This window comes from Eulemur rufifrons, chromosome 16 (assembly GCF_041146395.1).
Source record: "Eulemur rufifrons isolate Redbay chromosome 16, OSU_ERuf_1, whole genome shotgun sequence".
NCBI lineage: Eukaryota > Metazoa > Chordata > Mammalia > Primates > Lemuridae > Eulemur > Eulemur rufifrons.
Genome location: NC_090998.1, coordinates 12397075 through 12420543, shown reverse-complemented (window position 1 = coordinate 12420543; position 23469 = coordinate 12397075). Strand labels below are relative to the sequence as shown.

The window sequence follows — 23469 nt, the reverse complement described above, 5'->3', positions numbered from 1 at the left end:
GAGCTTCTCTGAGTCCTAGGTGCTGTTGTGACATTTTAGTGTCACAGGATTAGGTCTGCTGATAGTAAGCTGGTGTTGTGCACTTGAAATGCTTTTTTAATGGAGGGTGGCTGAAGGAAAGAAACACTCCTGGCTCTTGAGCTGCATAGCAAGGAATGTGAGTCTCAGTGTTCTGTGTGAGGAGTTTTTGTTGTTTTTTTTCCCCTAGTCACATAAGTTTGAGCACTGTAATCCATAATTAAACACTCTGAATTGGTTATTATAATTAAAAATAAAAGAACTAGTGCCTTTAAAAAGGGGGAATTATGTAGGCCAGGTATGGTGGCTCACATCTATAATCCCAGCACGTTGGGAGGCCAAGGCAGGAGGATTGCTTGAGGTCAGGAGTTCAAGATCAGCCTGGGCAACATAGCAAGACCCCATCTCTAACCCCCCCAAAATTAGCTGAGCATGGTGGTGCACAACTAAGGCAGGGGAATGGCTTGGGCCCAGAAGCTCGAGGTTACAGTGAGCTATGATCATGCCACTATACTCCAGCCTGGGCAACAGAGCAAGACTTCATCTCTTTAAAAAAAAAAAAAAAAAAAAAAGGCCGGGCGCGGTGGCTCACGCCTGTAATCCTAGCACTCTGGGAGGCCGAGGCGGGTGGATCGCTCGAGGTCAGGAGTTCGAGACCAGCCTGAGCAAGAGCGAGACCCCCGTCTCTACTAAAAATAGAAAGACATTATATGGACAACTAAAAATCTATATAGAAAAAATTAGCCGGGCATAGTGGCGCATGCCTGTAGTCCTAGCTACTCGGGAGGCTGAGGCAGTAGGATCACTTAAGTCGAGGAGTCTGAGGTTGCTGTGAGCTAAGCTGACGCCACGGCACTCACTCTAGCCCGGGCAACAAAGTGAGACTCTGTCTCAAAAAAAAAAAAAAGAATGTATTATTAAAATTAATTTAAAAAAAAAAGTAGAATTATATAAAGTAAACACCCCACTGTTTTTTCATCTATAAGAGAGGAGTTTTCTAGGTAATATTTTTGGAGCTTTGAATAGTTCCAAAACAGTTCTCTCTCTTTTTTTTTTAAGATTTCCAGATTGACAAGGGTTTCATCTTCAATTAGGACTCAATCTATGAAACATCTGAAGATAAATGACCTAGATAGTTCACATTAAAATAATCACAAACAAAACTCCCAAAACTAGTCCCCCCCCATTGTACTTCTAGGAAATATTAAGCATATCATTCAGTTTTTTGCCTTTTTAAAAAATAACAATTATAGTTAATGTTCCCAGTGCATGTCACATTGATCCAGAGACATTTGGCTCTATTTTCAGTTAAAAATGCAATTTCAGGATCTGTCTAGAAGACAACCTGATTCTGTTAAGTCGTACAATGTCTAAGTTTTAGGAGGGGTGAGGAGAAAAAGAATGTGAAGCAGTTTGCCCCAACAGGACGTCCTTTCTTCTTCCATGGGAGATACGAGGTCATCATGCCAATTTTTGTTCAAACAAAAGGAACTTTACTATGTTCCAACTTGGCTAAACACCTGTATACAAACACATACCATAATTTGTTTGTGATACCTGCAGATATTTTTTACTTACCGGTATTTCATTTGCTTGGTCCTATTTGCTAGCATCATCATCCTTACCCTGCACAGATAACTCCAGGCACAATCTCCAGCCCACCTTTGAATTCGCCCATGTTCACTATAACTGCCAGTCTTCGCCTGCGTGGTGTTTTAGGCCATGTTAGTCATGGCAGAGTGTGTAAGTGGAAGATGTGCCCCTGACTTGGACTTAATGCCTCATAGGCTTATATGTATTTTTTTTCCTTTTTGTTATTCAGATTAACAGTAAGTCACTTGGTTTGTTGGAAGGACTCAGGTTTTCGTGGAATTTTATCTTTGTTTCTAGTTATGGTAGGCAGCAGTACAAGGTTTGGCTGATGGTGCTGTGGGATGCTTGTGAGGTGTGCCCGAGCCCTGCTGGCTGCTTCCCGGGCTCTCGTTCCCTCCTCCCTGTGTCAGGACTCCCGCCCCCTCATCCCCACCAAACTCATGACTCTGCATGGAGATGCTATAGGGAGGCGATTAAGAGTAGGTACTTTGGGCCAAATTGTCTGAATTTGAGACCTGTCTTCCCCAGTTACTAGTTAAGTGGTTTGGATAAGTTACTTAAAACTTCTGTGTGCCTGAGTTTCCTCATCTGGACACTGAAGGTAATATATCTACCTTATCAGGATATTGTGATGGTTACAATGGATAATATATGTGCATTGAGCACCTTGGAAAGTACCTGACTCATAATGGGCTCTTTTTTTTTTTTTTTTTTTTTGAGACAGAGTCTCACTCTGTTGCCCAGGCTAGAGTGAGTGCCGTGGCGTCAGCCTAGCTCACAGCAACCTCAAACTCCTGAACTCAAGCGATCCTCCTGTCTCAGCCTCCCGAGTAGCTGGGACTACAGGCATGCGCCACCATGCCCGGCTAATTTTTTCTATATGTATTTTTAGCTGTCCATATAATTTCTTTCTATTTTTAGTAGAGATGGGGTCTCGCTCTTGCTCAGGCTGGTCTCGAACTCCTGAGCTCAAACGATCCGCCCACCTCGGCCTCCCAGAGTGCTAGGATTACAGGCGTGAGCCACCGCGCCCGGCCTTGAAAATGGATTTTTAAAAATTTAACTATCTCTTACGTAATTAGGGAAGAAATTAAAGTGTCAGATAACACGAGTAAACAAAATATTAGCTGTATCTTAGAAGGGGATTTTAGATGGCTCTTATTTCCTTTTTTATATACTTTTCTGTTTCTGAAATGTTCTACACTGAGCAAATAGAATCATATAATCACAATATTGTATTTATACCCAGGAAAGTTTATTAAATAATACTGCTGTGCGTGGTGGCTCATGCCCATAATCCCAGCACTTTGGGAGGCCAAGGTGGGAGAATCCCTTGAGACCAGGTGTTCAAGACCAGCTGGGGCAACATAGTGAGACCTCATCTCTACAAAAAATTTAAAAATTAGCTGAGTCTGGTGGTATGTGCCTATAGTCCTAGCTACTCTGGAGGCTGAGGCAGGAGGATTGCCTAAGCCCAGGAGTTAGAGGCTGCAGTGAGCTATTACTGTGCCACTGCACTTAGCCTGGGTGACAGAACGAGACCCTGTCTCTAAAGAATACTAATAATGCTAATAATAATGTAAAAAATACACGGTTAAAAGTACTGAAATAAGAGTCAGGCAACTTGAGTTAGTAACAAATTGCTTTTTAACACTTTTGGACTTTAATTGTCCTGTATGTCAATGGTGAGGAAATTGTCTCCCCCTACCTCTTCAAACGGATGTGGAAAGAATAACTATGATATAAATACATGAGACTTTCTTTGAGGTTTTTCAGGTGAAAGATTACTGAGTAAGTAAATGGAAACAAGATTTCACTGCCGAACAAAATTGTCATAGTGACCTTTCTTGATTGACTCATACAGAGAAAGCAAAAGCCTCCAACGGATGTGTCCTAGTGCACTGTTTAGCCGGGATCTCTCGCTCTGCCACCATCGCCATTGCCTACATCATGAAGAGGATGGACATGTCTTTAGATGAAGCTTACAGGTGAGGACAAGATCGTGTCCCCTGTGACTGGCTTTTCATTTGACCTGAAACATGAGTAGATAGGAGGGTGGGTAACCAGATTGAAGCAGATCTTGATTATTTTAGTCACATTCTCTACAGATTACTGTGGGTTTTTAAACGGTCTTGCAAAGGTTGGAAGAGAACTCAGTTTTATCATTTAGCGTTAATTCTGCCCTCCTGTGTCAAATTCATTGTCAGCGACTTCGTGAGCCCGAGGAACAAGTCCAGGGAGAGATTCCTATCCCATTATGGGATTTTATTCTTTTCCCTAAGTGGGGAAATATTGTTTGTTATAATTTATACATGAGGGAAAAAAACATCTAGTAGAATGCTCATTGTAGAATCTCTACTTTGCTTCAAACTTTGCATTGCTGTGAGGAAAAAGCCTAATGCATGCGAGTATAAAACCACTGTCAGTCTCCACCATTGAGTAAAATGTCCTACATGCTAGGGTTGGCCAGATTTTGCAGTGTCTAATTTTGGCAGGGTTGCTCCCCAGTCCCTGATGAATCTGAGTCCCCTGCGAGCCTTGGTGGGTAGAAGTGGTTCGGTTTTTTTGTGATAAAGAATCAAAAATAGAAACACATGGCGCAGGCCTGCTTTAGCAGTAGGACTTTTTTCTCAATTTGAAAAACAAAAGTGAGCTGCTAAACAGCTTCCCCTCTGAGGCAGGAGACCGGAGCGTCCGGGTCCTCCTTTCAGGCTTTTCTCCCTGAGGTCCTCCTGCTCCATGTGGAAGCTAGAAGAAAAGGCACCTTGTATCATGTTACGAAGTTTCATTCTGAGGACCCTGCATTCATTCATTCATTCAGGAGATGGGGTCTCGCTGTCGTATAAATACAGGGGGTTTCAGATTCCTACATTTATACTTGTCATGGTTGAGCCAGTTATTTCTGGCTTTGTTAATTGGCTTTAGGTCACTTGGTTTCCATGGAGTTTTAGGTTTTTTGGTTCCTTATTCAAATGCTAATTTTCAGCATGGTTTTACTCCTGCATCATCTGAAGAGTGTTCATGAGGTTCCAGGCCACCGAAGAATTTGTCTACCATTTCTAAGAGACTCTGTTTCCCGAGTGAAACAGGAAAGCTCTTTATTATGAGTTTTCATCCTTTGATGAATCTTTTTTAATGTGATGGTCACAAAAATGGACCCAGACATTAGACAGACCTGGTTTTGAATCCAGTGCCACCATTTAGTAGCTGTGTGATTCTGAGCAAGTCACTTATGGACTTTGTGTACCTCCATGAAGGGGATGATTACACCCACCTCACATAGGGTAGTTTTGAGGATTAAATAAATAATTCAGTCCATTAGCGTAGTTCTTAGCACTTTGGTTACTCTATCATGTTCAGCACAAAAAGAAGGAACTCAGAAATGTGTGCTTTGATATTTTGACCATCCGATACCATCGTCTTTTTGCCATTAATTTAAAATGTGAAATATCTTGAGAAGTGACTGTGGGGACTTTGAGAGGGGATGATATTGGAACTTGCAGCTGGAGAGTGGGTGCTACACTTACTTCTGATGGTAGCACTGGAGTGTGTGTGTGTTCTTTGGTGGTGGAAGAGAATCATCTCTTACCAGTTGCATTGGGAGCCCTGGATCCTTGAAAATAAGGAGGCTAAAACTAGAGCTTTTGGGCCTGACTCCTCCTGTCCGGCATGCTCCAGGGATGTGGAGCTCCCCCAGCTCAGAGAGAAGCCGTTTGTGTTCTCCACCTTGGGGCGTCTCCCTGAACTCTTAAACCCATCCTCGTCCAGAGGTATTTGAGAAAGTCTGTCTAATAATTCCCCACCTCATTTATTCCCTTTAATACTCTTAAGATACAGTGCAGTTGTAAAACACAAGATTTTTTGGTTTTATTTTCTTCTCTTCACAGATTTGTGAAAGAAAAAAGACCTACCATATCTCCAAACTTCAATTTTCTGGGCCAACTCCTGGACTATGAGAAGAAGATTAAGAACCCGACTGGAGCATCAGGGCCAAAGAGCAAACTCAAGCTGCTGCACCTGGAGAAGCCAAATGAACCCGTCCCTGCAGTCTCAGAGGGTGGACAGAAAAGCGAGATGTCCCTCGGTCCACCCTGTGCCGACTCTGCTACCTCAGAGGCAGCAGGGCAGAGGCCTGTGCATGCTGCCAGTGTGCCCAGCGTACAGCCGTCACTGTTAGGGGACTGTCCACTGGTTCAGGCGCTCAATGGGATCCACCTGTCCTCAGACAAGCTGGAAGACAGCAGTAAGCTCAAGCGTTCCTTCTCTCTCGATATCAAATCAGTGTCGTATTCATCCAGCGTGGCAGCGTCCTTACACGGTTTCTCCTCATCAGAAGATGCTCTGGAATACTATAAATCTTCCACTACTCTGGATGGGACCAACAAGCCATGCCAGTTCTCCCCGGTTCAGGAAGTATCAGAGCAGAGTCCTGAAACCAGCCCGGATAAGGAGGAAGCCAACATCCCCAAGCAGCCCCAGGCTGCCAGGCCTTCAGATGGCCAGAGCAAGCGACTGCACTCAGTGAGAACCAGCAACAGTGGTGCCACTCAGAGGTCCTTCTTGTCTCCGTTGCACCGAAGTGGGAGTGTGGAGGACAATCACCACACCAACTTCCTTTTTGGCCTTTCCACCAGCCAGCAACACCTCACGAAGTCTGCTGCCGGCCTGGGCCTCAAGGGCTGGCATTCGGATATCTTGGCTCCCCAGACCTCGACCCCTTCTCTGACCAACAGTTGGTATTTTGCCGCAGAGTCCTCTCACTTCTACTCTGCCTCGGCCATCTACGGAGGCAACGCCAGTTACTCTGCCTACAGCTGTAGCCAGCTGCCCACCTGCAGTGACCAAGTCTATTCTGTGCGCAGGCGGCAGAAGCCAAGTGACAGAGCCGACTCGCGGCGGAGCTGGCATGAAGAGAGCCCCTTTGAAAAGCAGTTTAAACGCAGAAGTTGCCAGATGGAATTTGGAGAGAGCATCATGTCCGAGAACAGGTCGCGGGAGGAACTGGGCAAAGTGGGCAGTCAGTCCAGCTTCTCGGGCAGCATGGAAATCATCGAGGTCTCCTGAGAAGAAAGACACTCGTGACTTCTATGGACAGTTTCTTTCTTGTTCACAAAAACTATTCCCTGTAAATCTGAAATATATATATGTACATACATATATATTTTTGGAAAATGGAGCTATGGTGTAAAATCAAAAGATGGATCAACCCAGTTGTTCTCTCTTAACATCTGCATTTGCGAGGGCAGATGATAGAATTCCCCCTAGATGGAGGAAACAGTTTTATTCAAGGAGTTGCACATGTTCTTGTTCTCACAAAAGCAAGGGCATTTGGTGTTAGAGGACAAAATCCCCTACCATTTTCATGTTGTGCTACAAAGAGATCTCAAATACTCATCTTTGTCCAGACCCTTCCCTAGTGCACCTTAGTGCTGAGACTGAGCCAGCTGTGGGTCGGGGAGGTAGACCCTGTTAGGGACAGAGCCTAATGGTAAATCCAAGAGAAATGGTCACATCCAAAGCTGATGTGCAGATCCAAGCTCACCTGACAGCCGAGTGACGCGCACATCATTCTGCTGGACGGACCATTAGGGGCCTTGCCAAGATCTACTTTAGAACCAACCCAGTACCTCAGACAGGAAAGTCGGGCTTTCACCACTGCCGTGTCTGGTAGCCCGTTTTCTAGGCATTGTGAATAGGTAGGTAGCTAGTCACACTTTTCAGACCAATTCAAACCGTCTATGCACAAAATTCCAGTTGGGGCTGGATGGAAGTAGTTAATTTTTTTTTTTTTTTCCTTCTCAGCTTTATGAAGAAAAGCGAGGGGAAACCGCCTAGGATTCAATTTAATGGCCAGGAATCTGGCAGCGTAATGATTTAAGCTAAGGTTGGGAGGCTAAACAAGTCTACCTCCCTCTTTGTAAATCAAAGAATTGTTTAAAATGGGATCGGTAATCCTTTAAATAAAGATTAACTTGGTTTAAAGCCAAATGTGAATTTATTGGGGTTGGTAGCAGAGAAGCAGCAGCACCTTCAAGTTCTCGGCCAAAGTAGATGTTCTCCATTTCTGTTTCACTGCACGGGTGACGGCTGGTAAAATCGTAACAACAAGGCAGACTTTTATAGCAAACTACCAAGAGAACCATGGAAAGATTAAGGAAGGTAAAAATCGCTGAGGAGAAGCAGGAAACTTATTTTCCTAATAGCATGTGATGAGGATGGTATTTCTATAATTTCCTCAGACTTTCAGACTTCCTAATTGGGCTGAGAGAGGCTTTAGGAAGCAAGGAATATTCAGAATGCGATAGTAGAGGAAGGTGAGGAGAAGACTGTTGATTTTATTGGTTGTGAGTAGAGTGGAAAGCCACAGCCAAGCTGTTCTCAGAAACTGCCCACAGCGTGGTTTTAGAAGGGGCAGATCCTCGTGGAGAAGAGCAAGGTGGCTTCTCAGTCCTTGACCCACAATCACTGTATGGAATCAATCCTGGCAGCTGAACATAGGAGGTGATGAGAGCAAGGACACAAGCGAGAGTACAGATCTGCTTTTAAACATCCTGGCTTACAGCGACAGTGTGGTCCTCTTTTGAAACCTTAATTCACGTCAGCAGCTTTCTTGGGGTCGGGGTGTGGGACGGGTGTCGCCGTTGTTCTTTACTGTAAGTGTAGCTAGTTGCTGACTCACATCTCAGGTTTTTCTATGTTTGAGAAATGGACATTTCTTTGACTAGGATGTGACTTAACGTTTCCTATGGTGACTGCTAAAACCAGCATAGGATGACATGATTCAAAACTGACTGATTTGATCATGAGGATATGAGCTTCACAGACATGACGAGTCATGCACAAATATGTGCTGTGACATGGGTACAAGATGAAGGCAGAAGAGAGTGAACTGCAGAGGGAATACATTGTTACCATTCTGAAAAAGTTCTGCTGAGTGATCTGAGTTAGTTTTTATATATACATTTACATCTTTCATGTAATCAGACATCCTCCAGTTTCACACAGTAATTGCTGTGTTATGTATACACACACACACCAAATGTGTAACAGTTCACCGCTTCCAGAATCTGGTCACATCTGTCAAACATTTTTTCAGAAATGAAAGCAATAGCTCCATTGTTGAGTATGTTTCAGGAGGGGTGGGAGGACTTGGTTTTAAGGAGATCTCTGGGCAGAAGTTTGCATTCCGTCATTTAGGGTTTCTCTTGGCCATGGTCCCCCTCCTTCCTTTAACTGTGATGTAGTCATACACTACAGCCTTTAGTCCTTGATCACTAATGTCAAATAATCAGTTCTTGGAATCAAGACTACCACGCTGAAGGGGCGGCCTCGGGCAAGCCTGGAGTTGCCGGGTGTCCACGGGTGTCCGAGGCGTGGTGGCTCCTTCAGCGTGTGATCGTAGGGGAAGCCCTGGAGTCTACTAGGATGATACAGGTGGTGATTTTAAAGAACAGAACTAGAATTCTATGTGAGAAATGCTGGAAAATGGTTTAGGGCATTTGTAAAGTTAGGTGGAAAGACTGTATAAATGTTTAATATGAATATAGTGTTCCTTTGGAGTAAGGCAAGCTATTGAATGATTAAATTGTGCATTTCTCATTTTGATGTGTCATGTATGTTAATATGATGAAATAAAATCAAAACTGGTACCTGTTTATACAGAACTCTGAGAAGAGACCTCTCTTTGCAGCTGTACACTCAGTGGGAACCGTATCACCCAAGTTGCCAAGGGAGGCAGTGGTGGCACCTGCCCTGTTGTTCTCACACAAACGAGGACGTAGCTCAAAATACAGTGGTGGTGGTGTCAGATCCGGTCGTGCTCCATGGTTCATGTGAAACACGGGATCATCAGCTAACAGTTTAGCACCCGCCTTCACTCTTTAATGTGTAGACACCTAGGGCACTTGGTAAATATTTTCCCGCTGATTCATTCCAGAACGCACAAGGGTAGGAAGAAAAAAAGACCAGCTACACACTGGTGGTACATTATAATGTAACAAGTAAATGATTTTATAACTCTTGTAGGAAAAACTGAGGAAGGATAGTTGTTAAAGATCTGTTCTTGAAGCCAGGCCTGGTGGTGTGTGCCTGCGGTCCCAGCTACTCAGGGGGCTGAGGTGGGTTTAGCACTTGGGTCCAGGAGTTGAAGACGAGTCTGGGCAACGCAGTGAGAATCCGCCTCAGAGGAAAAAAAAAAAAAGATAACTGACCTCCATCCTTGCCAATTACATCTTAATGACCTCTCTGCTCATGCACTGAAATGACCACCTACGACACTAGAAGCTTAGTCTCATCAGTTTAATAAAAATTATGCATTGAAGGAATAAAGTGTTTACGTTCAGTGCAAGCAGACAAAATAATGACTATAGAGAGAATCACAGGGGACCTCACTGAAGTTGGTTGTAACAGGCTTCTGAGTTGAAGCTGGATTTAAGAAAATTTAAAAGCAAGAAGGATTGGACTAGGAGAGCTGTCTTGCCAGGACTCCGCTGAGAAACAGGTGGGAGTGGGCTAGACAAATACAGGGAATGCGGGCTAACTCGGCCTCCAGGGATAGAAGGCAGCGGGAGGAACGGGTGTTTCCGCGAGAGGCTTCAGATGAGAAGATGCAGGTCTTGCAAAGGCCTGACTGTCAGGCCAGTGGCCTACTTGAAGGCAGACCTTGGAGCTCCGTGGAGACCAGCCTCAGCAGGCTGGCACTGGAGGACTAGTTTGGATCTGACAACTAAAATTAGATCAGGACTTAAACTAAGGGTGAAGTTGGGAAGGTGTGGATTCTGAGATGTGAAGGAAAATGTGGCCAAACTGGAGTGAGCCCTGAGTGTGCAAAGAGATTATGTGAAGGGTAAGGAGTGTGTGCTGGAACTAGGTGATGAAAGCTTTTTAGCCTCAAAACATTCATTATTAGTTTATCTTAAGTACTCTTGTCCGGTTTTGTTTTTCTGACATTAAGCAGGAATGTTCTGGGTCTAGTAAACAAAATTTGTTTAAGTGCTTTTCTCTATCACTTTTCTGCATCTATAAATGGAAGAGGAAAGTTATTTCTAGCGTTCTGTGGGACATCCTTGAACAGCAGAATCGTACTTGGTTATATCTTTAAAATGTTGCAAAATCAACTGGAAAATAACAGCACTGTCTTGGAAGATATTTACAAGTCAGTCATATTGTTGCAGTCCATGTGCAGAGACATCAAATTGCATTTATGTAAAAACGAGTTTCATTCCTTTGGTTCCAGCTAAAACACTAAAATCGGTTTGAAAATGCTGTCCCACAGGAAATGCAGGGCGTGACCTTGTAGAAGCCGCGTCATAAGCAAGTAGGGTGACTTGCAGAGCGTTAGTTCAGCTGTGATCTGGCTTCTCTCTGCTCAGCGAATTACAATTTCAAAGACTGGATTAAAAGTACTTGGTTCACAAAAGCGTTGGCATAAATCACGCCTCAAGGAATGAGCCTTGATTAGTGAAGAGACATTCACTGGGCATCGGTAAATTCTATCAGGCCTTATATTGACGCTGATAACCCTGAAAAAATCCTAAGAGTAACGGACACACATATACACCCGCATGATGCTGGCCTCACTAGTAAGCAACTAGATTTAATTGCCAATATTTTTTTCTGAGGCATGTGAATAATTATCTGGTTACCCTTCCCCTCTGTGGCCATGACATTTGAATGGAAGGTACATGCCTGCTGTGTCAAAAACCACACGAAAGTAAGTGTTATTTATTACAAATTAGTGAACAACAATTACCCCTCCTCTGGGGCACTGTATCTTTCTTCACAGAGCAATGAAGGTCAGGGTGGGGGGAAAGAAAGGCAAAACTCTTACAATGAAGGGAAATTTTACACCTAAAAAGTCCACAAGATCACTTCTCCCCACTCCATCCTTCAATCTTTAGTGTCAACATTTTTAAGTAATTTCTACTGAGTACTACATATGTGGGCTTAGCTGAGGTATAAACAAATCAGGAAGACAAAGTTCCCAATCACTAGAATTGTAATACATGTTTGCTCATGTCTCATTTCCGAAGATTCCTGCTTTTGCCTTGGGACTTACTAGGGGAAATGCCAAAGCTAAGTAAGTTCTACAAATCAACACAAAAATGGCACATGTCAGCCCCCAGGGCCCTTTATGTAACCCTGGAAACCGCGTGTGATACCTATAATATAATGGTAACGTTATCAGCCTCTTTCAGAAGTCTCAAGGGAAAGCACAGCAGTACTAAGGAATGCCACCTCCCCAAAACAGAAACACCGCGTTTCTTGGGCGTACGCCTACATTTCAGGATGCGGAGTCCTTGAAGCTCATTTCAGCAAATATTTACCCTGCAGAGAACACTGCGTAGGTATCAAAGTTCAAAATAAAATATATTGGATTTTATCATCTGAGAGGCAGGAGACTATACAGTCTATAAAACTGTATCATTAGAATAAAACTTAGAGGAAAACAAAGACATGAGATCTGTAAAGTAGGTATAGAATAGGCTCCCATGAAACCTACACTATCATTTGCTGTTAGCCCACGATGCGCTGATTATAAACCTACATGCACATGATACAAGGCGTGAAGGGCGGCTTCCCCCGACCCTCCACTTCAGCTGTACGAAGGGGGGGCTGCGGTACAGGGGCCTGTTCGACAGTGTTCATAAATACAGATGCGAAGACAGGTAAGAAAAGAGGCTCTTAAAAGAAGGAGCCAGTGGGCCCCTGTCCAATTTATAATTAAAAGGGAGGAAAGCAGCTCTCCCTTGGGGCCTAGGGCCACTGCACAGTGACAACAGGCGCACATGCGACTCATTGTTGCCGCAGAGTGTGGTGTCAAAATCGCAGACTTGGGACCTTAGAGCTGGAAGGGGCCGAGCCCATCCAGGCAGCCGCGCTGTCGGGAGGCGGAGGCCGGGGCTCAGCGCTATCAAACGGCTCAGCAAAGGTCAGGGCGAGCAAAGGTCAGGGCGAGAGACCTGCCGCCCGTGCCGGAAACAGCCCACAGAGGCCAGAGAGGTCATCGGGTAGTAGCCAACGAACTGTCTCTCAGCCCTCAGATGCTTGGTCCGCATCCCATTTTGTGCTTTCATTTGTCAGCCATGTGCAGTGCAGTGACAACGGCACCTGAGCTGTCCGAGTGGCTCTGTAGACCCTTCATTCTCTGAAGGCCACCTGCATGTCCTGGTGTTCACAGCTGGGTTCTGTGTGCTCCAGAAGAAAAACAATGACGGTGATGGCTTAGAAATGCCACTTCCTGTCAGTCTAGGTTCACTGGTGAATAGTCATTATATTATTCTTTCAACTTTTCTGCCAGTTTAAAATTAGAAAAAAGTTAGAAAAAAGTTGTACTGAGGGTAGGTGGTATCTAGTCTAGCCATATCAGATATTAACATGTATTATGAAATTATAACATTAAAACAGCATGAAACAACATAGCGAGACCCTGTCTCTACCAAAAATAAAAACATTAGCTAGGTGTGGACAGACACCTGTAGTCCCAGCTACTCGGGAGGCTGAAGCAGGAGAATCACTTGAGTCCAGGAGTTTGAGGTTACAAGTGAGCTATGATCACACCACTGCACCCCAGCCTGGGCAATAGAACATGACCCTGTCTCAAGAAAAAAACAAAACCATGAAACGGTATGGAAAGAAAGATCAGTGGATTAGAACATAGTCTAGAACTAGATCCTCAATTATATGGAAATTTGATACATGATAAAAGGGATATTGCAAATCATTGGAGGGAACATGCATTACTCAATCAACGTTGCCACCTTCCCCACCTCCCACATTTCCTAGAACAATCTTAGCTATTAACATTAAATATTTAATAGATTCCTAAGTTACAGAACATATTTCTTGATTTGCACCCTCTAATGAATTGCTCTAGAAATGGTTGAAGGCCCCAGTAAAACCCTGATCATCAGAAGGCATTATCAGGACGACCTTCTTTCACCGGCCAGGCCCAGCACAGGGTAAGAACAGCTGCCCACTCCCAGCTCGCTCCTTCCATTCCTGCTGGCGCCCACGCCCACCTTTATCTCCTGGGGCCGAAGTCTCTACTCCACCTTCTAATGGTGGAATAAAGACAGCAGTTCTGAGGATGCAGAAATGGGATCTACAGGTTGCCCTTTGAAAAGGCAGATGCTTCCTTGGGCCTTTTCTCTTGGCTCTGTTTTCCAATTTGTCTTTCCAGCTCAGTGGAAAAGAACAATCTGGATTTTTTTTTTTTTTTGTCATTAGAAAATACTAAAAGCTACTAATTTTTTCCTATGTCTGAATTTTTAAAAACTTTTTCTCCATTTAGCTTGAATGTACATGCTGCTCTGTCACCCAGTTGTTTAACATCTTGCATTTTATTCTGGTTTCTAAGAAACTTACACGATAGTATCTGATTAAAATCCAAGATTAGAATCAGATAAAATGTAGCTGAGATATGCTACATTAAGCAGGATTAATTTTAATCTAACAAATCTACTGAAGGGTGATTTTTGGGTTTTTTTGAGACAGAGTCTCGATTGTCACCCTGGGCTAGGGTGCAGTGGCATCATCATGTTAATAGCTCACAGCAACCTCAAACTCCTGGGCTCAAGCAATCCTCTTGCCTCAGCCTCCCAAGTAGCGGGGACTACAGGCATGTGTCACCACACCCAGCTAATTTTTCTATTTTTTGTAGAGATGGGGTCTCACTCTTGCTCAGGCTGGTCTCGAACTCCTGGCCTCAAGCGATCCCCCCACCTCAGCCTCCCAGAGTGCTAGGATTACAGGTGTGAGCCACCGCACCCCACCTGAAGGCTGTTTGTGACATCTAAAAAAACACCTCGTGAGGGTTAGAGGAATACAGGGAACAGGATGGAGGCCCGCATGGTATCCCAGCTCTGGCGGTGACTTCCTCAAACCCCAGCTCTCAGTCTCAATCCACTCGCCTGGGTCTGTGTCCTACATTCCATTTCTAGCATCTTCAGTCCTTTCTTCCATGAGAACATCTATGATGTGCCAAGTACGACGCTAAGCACTTTTGCTGTTACTCAAATGGCTTCATTTCCTAAACTCCCACAGAAATTCAGCAACATTTTGAATTTTTCTCCTCAGAAATGAAGGTAAAGGCTGTCTAGCCATTTCTGTATCGCTGGCCAATATGTGAATGGGCTCAGTAAATGTCTGCTGGGTGAGTGATCTCTGTGGTCCGCCGTCAAAGCCTTAATGTCCAACATGTTTACTGGGCCAGGAAAAACAAATGTTGGTTAAAACCTTGTTACAAAAATTGGAGTCCTGCCAGTGTTGATGTAATAACAAGACACCTAAACTATGTCTGCGTCAAGGAAACCAGTTATCAGTGGAGGTGAATCTGCTGAGCGTGTGGAAAGGAAGACTTCAGTCTCTGATGACCACATGCAAGGGACACCCTAACCCGGCACACAGCGAGAAACCCATGTCTCATGGGGCAGGCCCCAAATAACGTCTCGTGACAGAAACGGTCAGGGCAGGAACAGGAATGACACACACACTGAGATCAAATGAGTTTTTATGTTTGCAACTCACAACCCACAGAGCCTACTGAGTAAACTGTCTCGAGCGCATCGAGAACACAGAGCTGCTTAAAACACTATTCTCTCCTCTCTGTGTCTGCACTCCGGCAGCTAAACTATACACACTCTAATAGAAAAAAATCTAAACAAAATAAAAACAACTGTTAATGCAGAGTTCTTTAAAGAAGTCCTAATAATTCAAATGTTCCAACTTCGGTTATCACCGAGAGTTAGTCTGGATCATTTCGCACAGGGAGACTGCACCGGGGCAAAGAGCAGGCCAGCCCCGGGCCACCTGACGCCCACTCCAGGGAGCTTCCAGCGCTGGGCACGCGGCAAGACTTTGGCTCCACGTGTCCCTGGGGCGTGGGTGTCCCGGGCTCCGCAGAGCAGCCCGGCGGAGCGAGGCAGCCGCTCACAGCTTGAGCTCCCGGTCCGGCTTCATGCTGAAGGGCTCGAGCCGCTCGCCCTCGGGCAGCGTGCTGTTGAGCCTCTCCATGAGCGGCACGGTCTGGTCGATGCCCATCTGTATGCGCCGCAGGATGGCCGACATCTCGTTCACCTTCTGCATCTGCTCGGCGTACTTGGCGTACCTCTTCTGGCGCTCCTGCATGAAGCTGAAGAGGGTTTCTACAGACAGGTCCATCTGTGGACGGGAAAAAGAAGTAAAATACATCAAACTTTGTCTACTCCACCCCTCTCAACAGGGTCAGGCGTCCAGCACGTGAGGGACAGAGTCCCACAGGTCACGTGGAAGCTGACAAGTTTTACGGGAAGTACAGGGGCGATAAAAGGCCCTTCACAGACGCAGCTACAGCAACTGCGGCACCAGAACCTTCTTTAGGAGGGGAGGAAGAGAGGACTGTCCCAGCCTTTAGGCTTTGGGACTGTGAGTTATTTATAGCTTCTGAGACTCTGAGATTTCCGTCTCTGTCTGCGCACGAAAGAATCCTGGGCGTGGAGACCAGACACACCAGGGTTCGAATCTGGCTCTGCCCCATGACCTCGAATACTTCGCCTGTGTGTCTCAGGGACCTCATCTGCAAAAAACCGGAAACCAATCCCAGAGTTGCAGGGTCGCGCAGGGGCCTGAGTGAGCCAACACACGCGAACACAAGAACCCAGGGCTGCCACGCGCAGGGGCGCTTCGGGACGTCTCCTGCATTCCCTCCGTCTCTTCCCCAGGAGGCTGCAGTTTAGCGGGCACGGGGACCACTGCGGGGGAAGGGGTGGCTCTTCCCGCCAGGGCCAAACATGCCAGCCAGGCTCCAGTCCGTACAATGGCGGGTACCACCGAGGGCCAAACTGCGCCGACTGCCTCGTGCGCCCTTTCCCCCATTAAGCAAACTGCAGGCTCCGGCCTCCCCTTTTGTGACCGCTTCTCTTCCCCAGATAAAGTTCTTCAGGACCTATCACCTGGAGAAAACAGGCAGAGGGAAGCTCCGTCATGTCGGACCCCTGTAGCCCCTTCTCCACCCCGACCCTGCGTCCGCCCCATGGTTCCTTCCCAGACCAGGGAAGCAATAGTTCAACTACCAAGACCACGTTTCTGTCCCAGATGCCCAAGGCCCCTCCCTGACCCCAGCATCAGGCCAGACTCAACACACTACCATGGAGCCTCTGAAACTGGCTGTGATAAAAACAAAAGCACAGGAGACCAAAGTCAGCCCCAAGAAAAAATAATGAGTCTGTTTTGATGTTGTGGGGGGCAGGGGACAAGAAGAAGGGGCGACTACAGGATGACATTAGACCAACATTGGCCGATTGGTCCTTTGCTGGCTGGGGACAAAAGCGGCAGCTAGTGGGAGGGGGCACAGGGAGAGCAAAAGCCCATCTGAATGGGAAACTCCAAATAATGCAGAAACAACATGCACCTGCGGGGGTTTCTGCAGCCCTCAGTCTTCAGTCCCTTGGAGGTGGCGAGCCGGCAGGTCACGGTGCCCCTGACAGCCAAGTGCCAGGCCTCTTCCGAGCGGCGATGCGCTCAGCACCCAGACACCCTCCACCCGGCAGTCGTGGGCCGCGGGAGCGGGTGGAACCCTCACTGAGCCGCCTGCTCCGGCGCTCAGCACGTCCTCAGGCCTCACGCTGCACTTGGCAGGGGCCTTCCCGGCCCTGTGCCCCCCACCCCCGCCAGACTAGACAGACTCTCTCGAGCAGTTCATCTGAAATGGCCTCCAAGGCTCCAAGTTACCCGTCCAAAGCCCTTGGCGATCAACCCATCCCCTGACTTACACCTGATCGGTTTTCACAACATCTTTGCAAGGTATTTGTGCAAATGGCATATCCTCCCCTCCACATTTCCACACTTAGCTGCGGGGCGGGGGGCCATGTTTAATGTCCCCAGAGCTTTTGTCCAAAGCCACTTTATGTTTAATGCTTAGATGAACACATATCATTCAAGCATGTTGCTCACACACGCGTATGTCAGTCTCTCACGATTCTCTTCCATTACACCCCGCGGAAGAAAGAAAAGGAAGGAGGAAACCAGGTTGCCTGACTTCCAAGGTCTCACAGTGACAGAGCCCAGACGTGCCCCCACCAATCTCTTAAGTCCAGCATCTCCCTTTTACATGTATTTCCTAAGCAAGAGACTTTATCACTGGTGGGACATGAGACTTTAGCTGGTACATAGCATGGCATTAAAGAACACTGAGTCACACGATGGGAAAACAACTATTTTTAAAATTTTTTCCCATTCTTTGATTGCTGTAAAGAAAGTCTCAACTTGGTGCAAAGCAAGAATTTAATATCTAGAAACACATAATAAGACTAGTGATGCCTATCTTTGATGTCCTTGCCCTCTGGTCTCGAGGCAACACTCCCTGATCCATAATCCCCACCTTTGCTCCGGGAACACCAGCTGCACTCTTACGCTAACACATCTGACATAACTTCAGGCAGTAAATCAATTATCTAACGCAATTCTGAATCACCGTTTTGAAAATCTAGGGACATTTCCATATTTGCCTTTTCTATTTCCATTTTTTACACATAGATTCTACCAAGACAGCATATATACTAATTGTATTCTTCTTGATAAACAGAGGTATTATGACACTACCTAAGGTCCCCTCACTGAATACTCCACAGCCATTCAAAAGACACAGCTGAAGACAGGGCAATGTAACCACCCAAGCTGCAGCTAAGGCGCAGCCAGGAAGCTAGTGGGGAAATGGACAGTTACGATTCTTGCTCACCACACCCATCAGTCCATTCATCTACCAAACAGTGGTTAAGATGGCAGGTTCTACAGTCTGACTACCTAGGTTTAAGGGCCACCCTCTATCCAGTATCTGTGTGATTTTAGAAAATTATCTACATGGGGATTCTATGAGGGCAAGGATTTTGGTGTGTTTTAGACCCCGCCCCAGCACCTAGCACATAGCAGGTCCTGAATAGATATTTTTTGAATAAATGAATGAAAAGTTATCTAAGCCTCAGTTTCCTCACCTATGAAGTAGTGGGGACAACAGTGGCTGCTTTACAGTACTGTCCCGAGGATTAACTGAGATGCTTCATGTACAGCACTTACTGTGTCGCCCAGCACCCAGCAAACACTCGCCAAGTGTGAGCTATTAACATACAGTCAACAGACGTGCACTGAAGACTGTCACGTGCCATGTACCATGCTAGGTCTTAAGGACGTAAACGTGGAGAACCAAAACTGTTTAGACCCACACAGCTTACTGTGCACATGAACATGACTCTTCTTTTCCACTGTCTTTATTAACATGACTTTACTATTCCAGGAAACTCAGGCCCAAAAAGATACAAGCTGCAAAAAACTTTGTTTCAGGAACTTCCCAAGAAACCCATTTAAATGAACAAACTATTTGCTTTTCCAACAGAGAGCAAACGACTGTTTATTCTCCACGATGCTTGCCTCAAAACCCTTGCCTTGCTGTGACCACATGACTAGTCACTGGAAGTCCGCTCATGGCTGCTTCTGAGTACCTTCCTAAAGTCAGCTGGCAGGCACTCTGTCCTCCTCCTCTTCCTCATCCCTCACTCTACTCTGCTGCAGCTGAAATGTGAGTGCCGTCTACGCAGACTGAGAGTAACTAAGGTCACATCCTTGGGTTGGGAGGGCAGGAGAGCTAGAAGCAGCCTGGGTCCAGGAGGATGTTTTTGGGTAAGAGCAGGACCAGGCCTGAGAGAGAAGAATAAACTTTCATTTTTTATAAGCCACTGTAATTTGGGGTTTCTGCAACACTAGTTGAATTTAATCTTATACTGGTAGAACTGAATGAGATAAAGCCCCTGCCTTCAAAGAACTCATCATTTACTCAAAGTCACACTTCAAACCTTGCCCTACATACTCTCTCTGGTGGCAGTATATTTCAAAGGGCAGGTGAAAAAGGAGGAGAGATTATTTGTGGATATAACTGCAGGCTTTACTAAAGTATTAGATATCTGCAGAATGTGCTCAAATTTGTTCTAAATACTTCATATGGATGGGGTGGACCCATTTGCCCACCTGGCTGATCCACTCCATAGATGGACCCAAAATATTAGCAAGTCAAATCCAGAAACATACAAAAAGGATACTACAAGATGACCAAGTGATGCTTATCTTAAGGAGACAAGCTTTTCAGTATCTGAAAATCAACCAAAGTAATCTGCCATTTCAACAAAGGTTAGAAATCATATGATTATGCCAACAGATACAGAAAAAGCATTCAACAAATTCAGCATGTGTTCATTACGAAAAGTTTCAGCAACCTAGGAACAGAAGGAAACATCCTCAACCTGATAAAGGACATCTATGAAAAATCTACAGCTAACATCATAGTTACTGGTGAAAGGAACAAGGCAAGGATGTTTTAACTCTTACCACTTCTATTCAACATTGTACTAGAGGTCCTAGCCACTGCAATAAATCAATAAAATGAAATAAAAGGCATAAAAATCAGAAATAAATAGTCTTTTTCTGCAGATGACATAATAATAGTTTACTTAGAAAATCTTAAGGAATCTACCAAAAACTAATAAAACCAGTGAATTTAGCAAGGTTGCAAGATACATGGTCAATATACAAAAATCAGCTGTATTTCTATACAACAATGGATAATAGACAATGGAATAAAAGAATACTATTTACAATTGCATCAGCAACGTGAAATACTTAGGGAAAAGTTCAACAAAATATGTACAAGAACATTACACTGGTATTATAAAACACTGCTATGAAAAATGACAGGAAATCTCAAAAAATGAAGAACTATACCATGTTCATGGATTGGAAGATTCAATACCATTAAGATGTCAATGCTTGACAAATTGATCAATAGATTTAACTGCGATCCAAATCAAAATTCTAAAACGCATTTTTATAGGACTTGATAAGCTGATTCTAAGTATAAACAATGGCTAAAAGAATTTTGAAAAAGAATAAAGTTTGAAGACTTATAAATAGTACTTGGTTTCAAGACTTAACTATAATGCTACAGGAATCAGTATAGTGTAGTGCTGGCATAGAGACATATAGATCAATGAAACTGGAGAGAGTGCAAATACAGATCTAAGCATATATGGTCTATTGATTTTTTTAAACAAAAGTTCTAAGGCAATTCAATGGGGAAAAAAGAAGGTTTCTCAACAATTTGTGCTAAAACAACCAGTTATCCATATGGGGAAAGAATGAACCTGGACCCTTACACTTCACACCATACACAAAAATCAATATGAAATGTATCACAGACCTAAATATAGAAGCTAAAACTGTGAATCTTCTAGAAGAAAACATAGGAGAAAAACCTTGGCTAGGGGGTAGGCAAAGATTTCTTAGGGTCAGAAAATACTAACCATAAAAGAAAAAAATGGTTAAATTGATCTTTGTCAAAATTAAAAACTTCTCTTCAAAAGACACCATCAAGAAAATGAAAAGACAAGCTGTAGACTGAGAAAATATTCACAATACATACATCTGATAACAGATGTATATCCAGAATATATAAAGAACTCTTATGGTTCAATATTAAGAAAAAATTCAAATTTGGGATCTTTTCAGAAGAACTATCCCAGGGCCTCTGTCTTCCCTAAGAAGATAACTCAATTACTAAATTCCTAAGGGGAAAAAAGTTAGCTTTTAAGATCTCTAAAAGGAGAATTAAGAACGCTTATAGGAAAGTGGGCCAACTGCTTAACTAAACATCAGCTGACTTTATTAAAAAAAAGAAAAAAAAAAAAAAAGAAAGAGCAGAAGGGGGCCAGTGAAGAGCCACTGGAAATGGGTTAGGGGCTGGGGAAGAGTCCTGCAGGAGATCACCTAGAAGTGGGATCTGGTCCTCTTGGGACAAAGGAGCCAAGGAGGTATTAAGAGTAAAACTAGTCTGAAGATTGTACCTTTGGGCACTGTTAAGTAAGTCAGACCAGATCAGGAAAAAAAGAGTAGCTACATGTTAACCAGACAGTTGTCACAACAGAACTCCTTTGCTGAAGCCCTGACACAGTGTGGAAGGGAAAAACTTCTGTTCAGTTTTCAAATCACTTTGAGGACCCTGGAGGCTTCTAACTCATCATCAAGATTGTCCTGAAGCTTATCCTTTGGACAGTTATTGATGCCAAATGAGCAGTGGCTATTCATGACACCAATGCCTACTGAGGCTGCACATCTAACCTCAGCAGGGTCCTGTTCCATGGTTCATGGAAGCTCTTGTCCTGCCTGAGCTGGAGTGGCAGAAGAGGGCCCAGCTGCTTTCTGTCCCATTGGCCTAAATTCTCAGTAGTTCACCTGCTGAGAATTGGCCTCTGGCCAAGATTTAGCCAGAGCTTTTACATTAGGTGTGGGTAGACCACCCGGACATTCCCGGACCCTGCAAATGACCTGTTTAGACATTTGAAGTCATTCCTAAGCTCGAGCTTAGTGACTCAGAGTTTGAGAAGAAGAGAAAGCCTCTACAAAAAGAATAAAATAAAGAATTAAATGTGAGGCTAAGTAACCACTCCAGTTTTATGACTAAATATATACAGCTTTCGAATGAAAACAGTGGTATCAGAACTGGGTCAAAATCTTGCTTCTGCATATGACTGGCTGTCTTTGTGACCTCTCTGACCATCAGCCTTTTTGTACCTAAACTGAGGATAATGACAGTACCTACCTCATGGGGTTGACATGAGGATTCAATGTAGAATGTGAGATAATATGTATAAAACACCTAGAAGAGCCCCCCGAAAAAAAAAAAAACCATAAATGATAAAATGTATGTGAACTGAAACTGTTTAGAAATCTCTTCTACATGAAGGATGGAAAAACAAGGTTAAGAAATGTAGTAAACAGAAGCAGAAAAAAATGATGACATTTTCAGATATCCAAATAGACACAATATATCTTAGTTGTAAAGTCCTCATCTCTATTACCATCTTTAAGGCATACACAATCACTCTGATGACAATTTACCATTGCGTTCTTCACTAACATGTTTTATTTTTGTTCTGAACTTCTGCTATTGAAAATCTTATTACAGTCACATTACTCATCCCACAGTTTCCTGACAGAATCATTTCATACTATGTAATAATGGAAATCATTATTTACCTACAAGTCCATGTGTTTTTGATCTATACGTTCAGCCATGAGAATGAGTAATTATTACCACTGTTTGATGCTAGCCCGCATAGTTAAAAATAAAAATACATACGTATTTATTTTTCAAAAAGTATTTTGGGCTGGGTATGGTGACTCATGCCCGTACTCCCAGCACTTTGGGAGGCTGAGGTGGGAGGATCGCTCGAGGCCAGGAGTTCAAGCTTACAGTGAGCTATGACTGGGCCACTGCACTCCAGCCTGGGCGACAGAGCAAGACCCTGTCTCTTAAAAAAAAAATTTATTTTTGAAAGCAAACACAGGAGCTTTGATAAATGATATTCTCTCCAACAACAGTACACTACTTCAAACACTTTTGTTACATAAAATGTCTTGATAAAATAAGCTTTGATGCTGGTTTGGTTGGGGCAGGTGGGTCATCCTATGAAAGATGTTATGCTTGATGTAATTTTCCTTTCAAAGTAAAAGTAAACCTTTCAAAGTAGTGATACAGACTACAAGGGCTTATCATTTTAAGTTAGAAAAGATGTGCAATATAACAGTAAGAGCTTCATAAAGATATTGTACAATTTTGTACATTGTACAAAATTCTAAAATATTAAATTATACATATGTACAAGATGGTCAAAAACAAGTTTAATAACTTTATCATGGGTCAAAGGGAAAATGAGTACATAAATTGTGTCCCACAGTTAACAAAATTCATGCAATAGGATCAATAGACTTCATTTTCCTATCCCTAAGACACTTAAGTTTAAAAGAAATAGTAAAAACAACAAAGACGGCTTATGGACT

General features: G+C 44.1%; 2 protein-coding genes across 6 annotated transcripts in view; one reads left to right on the top strand and one right to left on the bottom strand.

Annotated features, from left to right (window-relative positions):
- The window catches only part of DUSP16 (dual specificity phosphatase 16), an 87044-nt gene extending 77792 nt beyond the window's left edge, over positions 1–9252 (top strand). For all 4 annotated transcript variants that reach the window (XM_069489833.1, XM_069489832.1, XM_069489834.1 and 1 more), the window contains 2 exons: positions 3476–3599; positions 5499–9252. In XM_069489833.1, coding sequence (XP_069345934.1) covers positions 3476–3599; positions 5499–6675 — 1301 coding nt within the window. In that variant the 3' untranslated portion in view covers positions 6676–9252. The remainder of the gene's footprint in view (positions 1–3475; positions 3600–5498) is intronic.
- Positions 9253–15463: 6211 nt separating this feature from the next.
- Positions 15464–23469, bottom strand: part of BORCS5 (BLOC-1 related complex subunit 5) — a 78593-nt gene continuing 70587 nt past the window's right edge. For both annotated transcript variants that reach the window (XM_069490248.1, XM_069490249.1), the window contains one exon: positions 15464–15771. In XM_069490248.1, coding sequence (XP_069346349.1) covers positions 15541–15771 — 231 coding nt within the window. In that variant the 3' untranslated portion in view covers positions 15464–15540. The remainder of the gene's footprint in view (positions 15772–23469) is intronic.